Genomic DNA, 11,936 nt, shown 5'->3' with positions numbered 1-11,936 from the left:
ATTATAAACTTTCATATTTCTTATATATTAATTATAAACATGACCTGAGAGGGGTAAACATRCAAATGAGTACTGGATCTGTGTTTACAATGTGGTTTATGCTGCAGCATGATTTCACGTCAGTTACTGTTCATTTGATTTGTTCACTGGCCAGGTTACGTCACACAGATGAGATTAACTTCACGTTAATTATTTGTTATGACTAACTTTTTTGTTTTGTTTTGTTCTTTCACATGGAGTTTAACTGTACAAGAAGAAGCTAACATTAGCTATAGTTAGCTTACCCTTCTCTCTGTCGTCCTGCTTTTGTCTTTAGCGTCATGCTGGATAGTCTGGTACAGTCTTTGGTACTTTTCCTTTGAGTTTGGTGTAGTCCATTACTATTTTTGTGTCGCAAATACATTATAAAACTAAACAAGATTTGTGTGTTTAATTATGATGCCTTCCACATGGAGGCAGCTGGCTTTCTGCTCAACTCAACAGGGTCAGGGTAGAGTAGGCCAGGCTGAGAGAGCAGCGCCCTCTACTGGATGAAGGCCAAACTACACTGAAATAAGGTTTAAACGGATGTTTTCAATTAATCGAATAGCGGAAATTTTAATCTAATAAACCATTATTTGACAATTAATCGTAAGTCGATTAATTGTTTGCCTCCCTAGTCGAGACCCCAAGGAGGACGATGGGCATGCAGATGAGCTTCCCTGAGACGGTTTCTAACAGTTTGTACAGAAATTCTTTAGATGTGCAAACCGATTGTTTCAGCTGCTGTTTGGGTGGCTGGTCTCAGATGATCTTGGGTGTGAGCACATTGGACCTGGAGGTCCTGGGCTAGTGTGGTTACATGTGGTCTGCAATTATGAGGCCGATTGGATGTACTGCCAAATTCTCTGAAACTACGAAGAAAATACTAATTAACAACAACTAATGTAATAGAGCATAATGCTTGATGCCCCCTTCACATTTCTGCCTACCCCCTCAAATATGTATTCCTACAACCAGCCCTGTTTATAGTATCTTTTTTCAAAACATGTTTTTTTCTTCTTTCTTTTTTATGATCTTTTTCAGCTTTATATATCTGTTCTAAGGATAGGAGATATGACTGATTAAAGGGTTAAATCCAGATATAAAAATGAAGTAATGTATTATACTGCAGGTAAACTGAAAGCAAACCGTTTATTTATGTTTAAGTTCTTAGATTCAAGAACATTTGCGCAGCGCTGTGGCTTCTGAATAAATGAAAATGATTTAACACAGTTGTTTATACTTTTAGCAGCTCTTTTTATTCCACAGCTGACCTGCTAAAAATGACAGATTTTCTTTTCTGGATCTCTGACAGACGGACTTCAATCTCTGAACTCGTAAAGTTCTTCTTTTTAATTTTCACTGTCGTTTTCATGAATGGACACTTCCTGATATCTGAGGTAGGAAACATAGCCTCATATGGTGTTTTTGGGGTGGTAATTATGCTAATCTCCTCTCGCGTGGAGCTGGATACGAACAGGTGGAATTTACGCAGCTCATTTAAACACTTTTCCTGAAGATAGAAGAATTTGTTGAATCTGACGTGACATGTTCGTACGAACCCCTTGTACGAACAAAAGGAAGAGAAATTTAGGATAAGAATATGAACATGTTCTTGCATGAGGCCCGTCAAACCTTTTTGCTGAACCTGTCCTCAGTTTTCAGTTAATGTTTCTCAGATCCTCCTGTTTGTTCTGTTGGTTCTGTGTAAGTTGCCCTGTTTACCTACCCTGGTTTACATGAATATATTTCTTGATATACCGCCCTGATCCCTGCTTTTCTTTTATCCTAAACTGCCTCAGAGTCTGCAGTCTTTGTTCTTAAACACTCGTCCTGACAGACATTCTGTCTGGAAGGTTTCCGACGTTACATGTGGCTGTGAGGACATGCCTGCGCTCTCAGCTCTGTGGATGAGGTTGAGCCTATCTCAAAACTTTCTGGGTTAATTTCCTGACCTCATAATGGCTGCCCTTTTTTCAAGGATTAGTTATTCGTGAAAGGTTAAAAAATGGCTGTGACATTAATTAGAATGCCTGAATCATCCTGTGATGTTTTCACTTCCCTGAAGAGAAGTTGGGCTCACTCACGTTCACTTTTGTTGCAGAAATCTTAACGGCAGTTTTAAAAAATAAATAATAAAATTTATAAACGGACCGTGTAATAAATAACTAAATCTTTCATTTAAATAAGAACCTGAAAAAGCTATCTTTACCTTCATGTTTGAAGTATGAAACTGTATGGACAATAGAACTGTAACCAGTGTACATATAAAGTGTGTATGAAACTTACCAAATAAATTAAACAAAGCAGGAACCAGAACAAAAGGTAAAAAAGTTTAGTAAAGATTTATGAACTTTTGTAAAGATTTTAGGGACAGCTCCATTCATTAAAAGGCAGAAAAAAGTAAATATCTCAATAATTGCTGAAAATTGTGCAACCAGAGCCTACATGCGGACTACACTTCTTGCTTCTGTACCAACTACAGAAAAAGTACTGTAAACAGTAAAAAGAGCTGACTCATTTCCTCAGGAGGATTGCTTTGGCAGAGTTGATCATGGGCTGATGATGATGATGATGATGATGATGATGATGATGATGATGATGGTGATGATGATGCCAAGCTTCTCCCTCCACTGTGCCATCCAAGCTACCACATCTGACAGCTGCACCACATCAGTCTTTAGCTGTTTGTCAGGTGTTGATTTGTGAGGCGTTTTAGTGGGGGTAAGCTTTCATGTTAGTTAGCTACCTCTCTGTTTGATCATACATCTTTCTTACTAGGCACTTTGTTATATCAAAGTAACTAAAATTTTTTTTAAGATTTATCAAATAGACACAATGAACTTCATTGGATTATCTGTTTGATCATGATAGTGCAGCCAGAAATAACTGAAGCAGAGAGCCATGTCAGTGATCTGGTCATTATTTTACAGTATCGAAAAAATACACGTGTGTTTGTGTAATATCTGTAAATATCTGTTATCAGACACAACAGCTACATCAATATCGGATATCGATATTGGCTGAAATTTTTTAATCAGCACCTCCCTAAAGCTTACCCGCCACCAGGTCACTTTTGATTTTGTGATGTATTTAATGGCTGACACCATTGAGCATTCCTAGATTTCCTTTTATTTCTGTAAGTTTAGTTTCAGCTACCCGGTAGTTATCTAGAAGTAAACCATATCCTTCTACAACAGTGACAGTGATTCAGAAACACAACAATCACTGGGTAGGTTCATGAGGGAAATGCTTCATCTTTAATGGACTCATGAGTCACGTTGGGACAAAATTATGGTTAAATGTAGACAAAGATAATTCATGACGTTTTTGTTGTTTTTATTCTTTTACAAGTAGAGTTTAGCTGTAAATTCAACAAGCTGATCAGTGAGATGGAGGACAGGGAGGAGCATCAGGCACCGGCTGACACCTCTCCACCACAGCGTTGATCTCCCCGACATTCACGCCGTCGTAGGTGCCAGTGATGTACGTCCAGTGGGTGTCTCCGTTATGGTTTGTCCTGCTCAGCCGGCCCGTAAACGGGATGTCCGCCGTCATCTTCCTGCCGTCCATCCTCACAGAGCAGGAGTGGTTTGGCGGAACCAAAAGTTCTACAGAAACTGTATGACTGATGGACTCCACCATGGTGGTTCCCTTTGAGAAGGTCACTGTCTGCTCCTTGGTGAAGTCCACATCCCCTGGACCAAGGATGGGTACTTTGGCATTCATGGTGGACACAGAACCATTACGAGTTTCCCTACCAATGTCCCAGGTCTTCTCCACAGTGGTGGTCTTCTCAAGCGTCACGGTCTTCTCCACGTCTCGACATTCCAGATTGGTGACCTTGGTGAGCTTCAGGGCTTCTGGAGGATGGTGGAACAGCTCCATCTGGTCGATGGCATACTCCACATGAGAGATGTGCTGGCTGTAGCTGTCTCTGTTGATAGCAAGGACCTGGTACTTCTTATACCAGTACTCGTCGCCCTCCCAGGGGAGGAAGAAAGCTTCGTGTCTGGTCACCACTTTGCCAAGACCGTACTTGTTCTTACCCACGAAGATGTCTGAGTTGGGGCAGGTTTTGATGGCATACTGAGGAACAGACCCATACGAGTCTTCAACCCACATCAGGAACTCAAAGTGGTCTACGTTGACCAGGACTTCAAACTTGGAGGATGCGTATTCTTTCTCAGCATAGGGGTACTGGCAGAAGCTGCCTTTACTGGGGGTGTAGAAGCCCGCCTCACAGTTGACTTTGCAGACGTAGTCGGTGCGTTCGGTGTAACCGTTGAAGATGGCGACAGCACCATTTGGAAGGGAGCCATTCCACGTGACCCATCTGAGGTTGACGTGTTCACCAAACATGGGGTCCGAGTTGGATTTCATCTCCGTTTTAGGCAGCTCTCTGATTGGTGGGGGTTTGGAGAGTTCACGGGAAGGAACCACGTTTTCAAGAGCGGGATTATGCCATGGCTCTGGAGAAGAAGACAAACAAAGTGCTGATGTATGACGGAGGTAAGTGATTAAAATGAGGTTTTAATCTGAGTCAGTGATTTACATGTCCTGCTGGTGATCAGTTGTGACACCAGTTTAGTCCTGAAACACCCGACTGAATACTAAAGTAAAGATAGATTGTTCTGCCTTAAATATCAAAATGTTTTAACTTTATTTCAGGGATCAAGAAAGCAGTTAGACCAATAAAACATCATCACACTTTGTATCAGTTCAATTTTTGCCTAAAGATTGCAGCCAGTTAATGTCTCCAAACTAAAATCAAATCTCCAATCCTAAAAAAGTGAAGTTTCTGTAGGTTTACACATAAAAATGACCAACATAGGACTGAAGCGTGACTCACCACCTGGTTTTTCTTGGCCGTCCTGCAGCTGAGAGATGTGGAGCAGCGGGTCAGACTGTAGAGCTGGACTGCAGAGCTGCAGAATCACCAGGACAACAGCAACACAGCATCTCATCTGGAACACAAAAGACAGAACCAATGATACATCCTAAAAAATACTCAAATACTAAACTTAAATCTGCACAGACGAAATAAAAAAAGAAAACTTTAAGTTCTAACAAAGTTTACTGAAAGCAACAAGACTTCTCTGAATATAAGAAAAAACCATCGAACTGGTGCATTCAGGTTATGGAGAAGTTGCACACGTTTAAAATAATTGTATTTTTGTGTTCAGGGGCTTCTTTTCTTTTTCTTATTTTTCCTGTATGCTGACAGTGGACTTGTTTGGAATAGATTTTATTTTTTAGTGACTAGGGGCAGATATAAGTTTATACATCTTTCTGCTCCTTTTCATTCATGATTTTATTTAATTATTTATTTATTTATTTTGACTTTTGTATAACTTGTTTTTATACATTTTTATTGTTTTATGAATGAATGAAATAAACACAATAAAATTTAAAAAATCTCTTTGTTAGTCTTTTTATACTCAAAGTCTAACTTTTAACATGAAATTAGTTTTTTTAGGTATGCATAAAATAATGCCTTTAAACATTTTAACTTTCCTAAAATGCATTTCTCTTTAACTTGTATATTATTTGAGTTATCAGGGCGCACAAACCGTTAACCGTTGCAGTTCCTCGGGATGCCACTAGAGGGCAGTAAAATCTTACTTAGTGTTTGAAAATACTGACCATTAACAGCTCCAACAGCTGTCAGCATTCTGTTTTCAACACTTGAACAAACCCTTTTTATGATTTTATCATTTTGCCGTTAAATCAGGACGATTAGATCCAAATTTAATACAAAATAAACATTTTATTTTAAAATTCCACATACAGTATGTTAAAACTTGGGTAACTAAAAATCATGGCCTTACGGTGTAAAATAAAGACAAATATTTTATACTAGAATAAATAAAACATAATTCAGATCTCTGACGGATTAAAACAACTTGTTGAAGAGAACAAAGCAGAATGTCATTAATGAGGAAAATGTTCATTATTTTACCTTGGCAGGTTCCTGCTGCAGTGAGGCTGCCTGCTCCGTGTGCAGAACTTTAAAACCTCCCAGCTGAATTATTGCCCCCAATAAACCTGAAGGATCTGCAGCCTCTCACCTGAAGTTTACACTCTGATCTTTGTCAGAGATGTGTTTTACCCTTTTTGGACAAAACTTTGTGTTTCTTTGGTGCCGACTGGAGCAGCCACAGCTGCAGCATCTCAGTGGCTCGCTGAATTCTGTTGCATTAAATCATAAGATTTAACGTACTTTTTAGGTTTGCTTGAGGTGATAAAGTTGTGTTCACTGGATCAAAATCTATTAATAAAGATAACCAGTGATTTATCATCAGTATGTCAGTATAAGATGACCCTGAACCCGGGTCAGTCCAGATAAAACCTTCTGGATGCTGCTGTCCTTGATCTGAAAACCTTCTGTCTGCAGCTTTTGGGTTGTTAACAGAACAGCTCCAGCTGCTGCTGATAACAGGATGATTTTTATTGAGCCCTTCTAAGAAACCCCTGAGACGGTTTAAAGCGCTTCATAAATAAATTTGCCAGGATTTTATGTTCTGTATCTGCTGGACGATGGAAGATTGTGCGACGTCCAAAGTGCTGCGGTGTTCTCCCGCCACACGCTCAGATAAGCTCAGACAGAGAACATGTTGATCAGATCTCCAGTCACAGCAGGTCATCGATGAAGGAACACATGTTGTGTAATGTTAATGACAAGATTAACAAAGAAGAATATGGACATTGTTCTCTCTGCACAATCCTGTCATTGAAAAACTGAGCGTCCTTCAGATGGACAGTTATCAATTAATTTCTTCAGCTCTGAAAGAGGAAGCTGTGTGACGATGTGCTGAGAAAAACTCACACTAAAGCTGTCCTGTTTTCATCATTTTATCTAAATTTTGTTTTTATTGTTCAGATTTACTCACTGGGTTCAGGCAGTTTGATTTACACCTTTAAGTTATTTGTAATTTGGGCCAGATTTAGTCCTGCAGGATGCAGATGTACCCCCAATCAGAGAGAATACAGGAGTGTTGATGTCACAATATTTAGTAGAAACCATTAATGTGAATGACAATTATTTTAATGTAGTTTGCAGAACCTGCAGAGGTTCGTGAGGCTCTTTAGTTTGGTCTCTTTAGGACATTTAACTGGTTCTGATTAAACCAGTGGACGTTTAGAGTCATTCCCTGTCATGTTCTTAGATTTCTGAAGAACTTAAACAGGTTTCCCTCATGAATTTATTTCCTCTTGTCTTTCCTTCAGCTTCCTTTTGTTCTTTAGACCCGTGGTCCCCAAAGTTGGGGTTATGACCCACCTGTGGGTCATGAAGCAGCCAGAAGTTGGGGTCCTATATGAGAATGTCCAGAAGGGAAGCTTAGGCGTAAATTCAGACTGGAAGACTCTCTCCACCTCACCTCCAGTCACAGCATCATGCTCCCAGCTGCATCAGCGTCGGATCCTCGCCTCACCGCACCAATCAACTCACAGAGATCCAGGTCTAAAGGCCCAGCACCCAAGGATCAGTCTGCTCTCCTGACGTGTTCAACCCACCTCTACCTTCATCTCAGGCTCTTCCTGGCTACCTCTTCCCTCTGGCTTCACAACACCACCAGTGTCCGAGCCCCCGGGGGGAAGACGTTATTGCTAGCTCTCAGCAGTTCGCTGCACCCACGTCTTCTGTCGGGGCTCGAGGGCCAAAGAACTCAAATCAACAAAACAGTTTACCTGCAATATTTCTGTGAGAGTCTTTCCAGATTGGATTCAAGTAAAAAATGCATTAAGAACCATAAAACATAAAACTAGTACTGCTGTAAAAGCTGTTTGGATTATCAATAAGCCCTGATACATTAGGGTTATTGGTGAAGTTTATATTTGGGATCATCCTCTGCCACAGGTATCTGTGGGTCAGAAGATGAAATGTTTGAGAACCACTGCTTCAGATGATGTATTTTTCCATTAAGCCCAGTTTTGTGCAGCTTCTAGTGTTTCTATGACAGGGCTGCTGAGCTCCATCAGGGTTWTCTTTAGCTTGTTGTTGTTTTTCTGATTAATGCCTTCTTTAAACTCTTCATGTGTTTTGGTGGACGGCCCTTTCTTGGCAGCTTTGCTGGGCTGATATCATTTATTCATTTCCTAATAATGGATTTAAAAGAGTTTCAGGATTTGAATTTTTTTTCTTAAAATTCATCTCCACAGCTTTGTCTCTGACCTGTGCAGAGATCCTTGGTCTTCATATTTTGAAAAAAAAATTGTTATTTAGAATCACACAGAAAACCTAAGACTAAGGCTGGTTAGTTGGCTGGTTGGCTGACTAGTTGGTTGGTTGGTTGGTGGGTTGATTGGTTGGTTAGTTTATTTCAGACATGTTAACTATATACAGACAATCATTTAATCAAAAAAATTAAGAAACAAAAGAAAAAGAACCTAAAAAGAAAAATTTAATTAAAAAGTGCCCAAGTATCACTACACTGTCTTGTATAGCTCTTGTCAAAAAGAGGTGGAAAAAAGTAAAATTTGGTTTATTTTTATTATGTTCTTTAATTTCTGGCTAACTTGTGCCCTTATTATATTAAATGGTGGATGAGTAAACATTTATGCAAAACAAAGTTGAAAAAACTGTGAGGCAGTTGAGTTTTAACTGTATTTTATTTTGTAGTTTGTCAGACACCAACAAGAACAAAAACTTTTTTGCCAAATGTTCATGATATTATCTTTATTCTGACACACAACAGCTGTTTAAAGGTATTATCATTGGTTCTTTACGGACAGGGTTTAGCATCGGCCACAGGTTCACAGCGGTCCACCACGGCCCGGACTTCCCCGATCTGTACTCCATCATAGGTTCCAGAGATGGAGGTCCACTGGGTCTCCCCGTTGCGGTACGTCCTGCTGAGCCGAGCTGTGTAGGGGATGTCGGCTTTGATTTTGCGTCCCTCCATGTGGACCTTGCAGGTGTGGTTTGGCGGGACCGTGAGCTCCACGGACACAGAGTGGCTGATGGACTCGATCACAGTGGTTCCTCTGGAGAACTGCAGCGTCTTCTCGACGCCCAGCTCAATGCCACCCGAGCCGATGAAGGGGATCTTGGCTGTGATGCTGCCTGTGATGCCCAGCATGGTGGTTCGGCCGATGTTCCAGGTGGTCTCCACCTCTGAGGTCTTGGAGATGGTGACGGTCTTGGTGATCGCCTGGCAATCGTTGTTGGTGACTCCGGAGATGCGCATGGTTTCAGGGGGATACTGAAAGATGGCGACCTCGTCGATGGCGTACTTGACGTCGGTGATGTGCTGGCTGTAGGCGTCCCTGTTGATGCTCAGGACCTGGTAGTTCTTGTACCAGTACTCGTCACCTTCCCAAGGCAGGAAGAAGGCCTCGAACTGTGGAACAACCTTTCCGAGACCATACTTGTTCTTCCCAACGTAGATGCCAACGCCCGCGCAGGTCCTGACTGAATGTTGCGGTATGGAGCCGTAGGAATCTTCTTTCCACTCCAGAAACTCAAAGTTGTCTTTGTTGGCCAGGATCTCAAACTCAGGGGCGAGGTACTCCCGTTCTCCGTAGGGGTACCTGCAGTACGGCCCCAGGCTGGGGTTGTAGAAGCCGGCCTCACACTTGTGCTTGCAGACGTAGTCGGTGCGCTTGGTGTAGCCGTTGTAAATGGAAACGGCTCCGTTGGGCAGAGACCCTTCCCAGGTCAGCCACTCCAGGTTCACGTTGTCACCGAAGAGGAAGGGCGAAGGAGGATCCTGCTGCTGATCCAGATCCGCAGGAACCAGGGGAGCGGACACGACTTTGTTGCTGCTTACTTCAGGGACGCGGTCCTGCAGCACCGGGTTCAGCCACAAAGCTGCACGGAAGAGGAAAAGACAACGTTTAGTGGGAAGAATTCCTTTAAACACCTTCAACTGAATTCATGTTTTTAACCCGCCTGAGGCTCAGCTGACTCCTTTTCCTGTCACTTTATTAAAAGTTTCACCACATTTCAGGTTTACCTTTTCGATGCTGCACGCTCTGTTTGACGATTTTCTGCAGGGAGGCGGAGGACAGAGCCAGCAGGGCCGGCAGCAGCAACACAAACAGCTTCATCTGCAAGAAACACAAACTCTTTGTCATTAAAGCACACAATGTCAGATCAGTTTGATGTAAGAAAGAATATAAAACACAAAAATCAGAGTTTTTTTCTATTTTAATGCAAAAGCAAAATAAACTCAAAACTAATAGCTAATATTTAAAATACATATTATATGCTGCAAATATGAATTCTTGTTTGTAATTCCCCTTCGATTCCCTGTTTTGTTGCTTTTAAAAGCCAAACTTTCTAAAACAAAGTATTCTGTAGTTATTTACTCATCAGGTTTATCTAAACACCTTATAGTTATATTGCTCAATTATGTACTCATTTTATCAATAATATGAAATTAGATAAATATAGTATTAAAAATACAGAGACATCAATTATTTTCTACATCTTGTAAGTTTTTCTCTTTGCATAATCAAAATAAAGCTGTGAAAATGATGTTCTGTGTAGAAATTTGTGCTGCAGGTTTTAGTTCTCGTGTGCAAAGAGTCTCATCAGAACTCACCCTTCAGTCCTGTCGCTCACCGGTGAGTCCACCTTCTGTTTTTAGGTTTATATAGCTGCTTTATGGCTGAATCATAAAGCAGATGTGGGTTTTTACTGATCTGACTCTGACCAATAAACAAGAGGAACTGACGGTCTGGAATTCATTTTCCTAAAATACGTTCCTGTTAATCTTTTTTATCAAGACATTTTCCTTACAAACATATTCACATTGAAAATAATTTAGTTAACAGACTGGGTAATAATTGCAGACAGGTTCTCCTGATGATTTCAAACCTAAAAATCTGCTGGTTCTCAGATTATTGTGGCACAAAAAGACTGAACATAAAACTATTTCGAAATGTATTTTTAACGCCTGATTTGTGCTATTTTAGTGTCAAAACATCATTCAGGAGCTGATGCTGTGATTTTTGTTTTCACCAACTTTAATGCTTTTCAAAATGTTCAACTTTTCCCCTCAAAATACATTCAGATCTCTTTGTCAAACATTTCTTTCAAATCTGCTTCAGCTTTTTTCTGCTACTTTTAATTAGCTTTTTGACACATTTAGTTAGCCTTTTCACTAGCAAGTCTATTTTAGCTCATGTTCTGCTTCTTTTAGCTAGTGTTGAGCTTATTTTAGTTTTAATTTAGTTTCTGTTTAGAGGAAATAACTGGCAAGTTGATTCTAAAAGCAGCAAAAAAACAACAGAAAAGGATCTGTGGTGTGTGTTTCTGATCAGCGTTCAGGTAAAAGTTCAGACTGAAGGTGATTTAACGAACGATGGCGAAAGAGAAAAATGAAGATCATCATTTCCAATAACCTTGATCTCAGGTGTCATGAAGGAATAAAAGCTGATAAGATAAAAATGAGAGAAACAGACTGATAAGGTCATTGATTATCAGTCAGAACTCAGTTTCACAAACTCATCACTTCTCAACTCATCTCTTTAGTCCTGCCAAACTTCACCCAGATAAAAGTCCTGAAACAAACAATAAGATTTATTCATTTGTTTAACCCTCCTGCTGACCCCTCTTGGCTCATTTTGAGCCTATAAGATAAAGGAGGTTAAATTTATTCTTGTTTATTTTTTACCACTCTTTAAAAATAAAACAAACCAAAAAATGTGACCACTCTTATTAAATAAAAAAATGCAAGCTTATATTATAAATGTTCATGGCGAAATTTTTACCAGAATGCCAGTCGCTATATGAGTTTGTGCTAATTAACAAGCTATAGTTTTTACTTTCTCATTCTTTCAGCAATAAGGAGTTAAATGTGTTTGCGTTGATTTTTAAAATTAACAATTAAATCCTTCAAGCTTAATAGAGTAATATAAAATGAGTCTGATGACGTGTAGCGCCATCTGCTGGACAATAATGATAC

At 40.1% G+C, this 11,936-nt stretch overlaps 2 protein-coding genes across 2 annotated transcripts; both read right to left on the bottom strand.

Annotated features, from left to right (window-relative positions):
• Positions 1 to 3,339: 3,339 nt before the first annotated feature.
• On the bottom strand, positions 3,340 to 7,551 carry LOC106521840 (natterin-3). The gene is made up of 4 exons (XM_014014584.1): positions 7,546 to 7,551; positions 7,304 to 7,336; positions 4,874 to 4,988; positions 3,340 to 4,493 (listed from the first exon to the last, which is right to left on the bottom strand). Exons 1-4 carry the CDS (start codon positions 7,549 to 7,551, stop codon positions 3,406 to 3,408), a joined length of 1,242 nt encoding a protein of 413 aa, XP_013870038.1. The 3' UTR covers positions 3,340 to 3,405.
• Positions 7,552 to 8,615: 1,064 nt separating this feature from the next.
• On the bottom strand, positions 8,616 to 10,074 carry LOC106521839 (natterin-3). The gene is made up of 2 exons (XM_014014583.1): positions 9,981 to 10,074; positions 8,616 to 9,835 (listed from the first exon to the last, which is right to left on the bottom strand). Exons 1-2 carry the CDS (start codon positions 10,072 to 10,074, stop codon positions 8,748 to 8,750), a joined length of 1,182 nt encoding a protein of 393 aa, XP_013870037.1. The 3' UTR covers positions 8,616 to 8,747.
• Between the last annotated feature and the right edge of the window lie 1,862 nt (positions 10,075 to 11,936).

Source organism: Austrofundulus limnaeus, unplaced genomic scaffold (genome assembly GCF_001266775.1).
Source record: "Austrofundulus limnaeus strain Quisiro unplaced genomic scaffold, Austrofundulus_limnaeus-1.0 Scaffold117, whole genome shotgun sequence".
NCBI lineage: Eukaryota > Metazoa > Chordata > Actinopteri > Cyprinodontiformes > Rivulidae > Austrofundulus > Austrofundulus limnaeus.
This window is presented reverse-complemented; position numbering and strand designations above follow the sequence as displayed.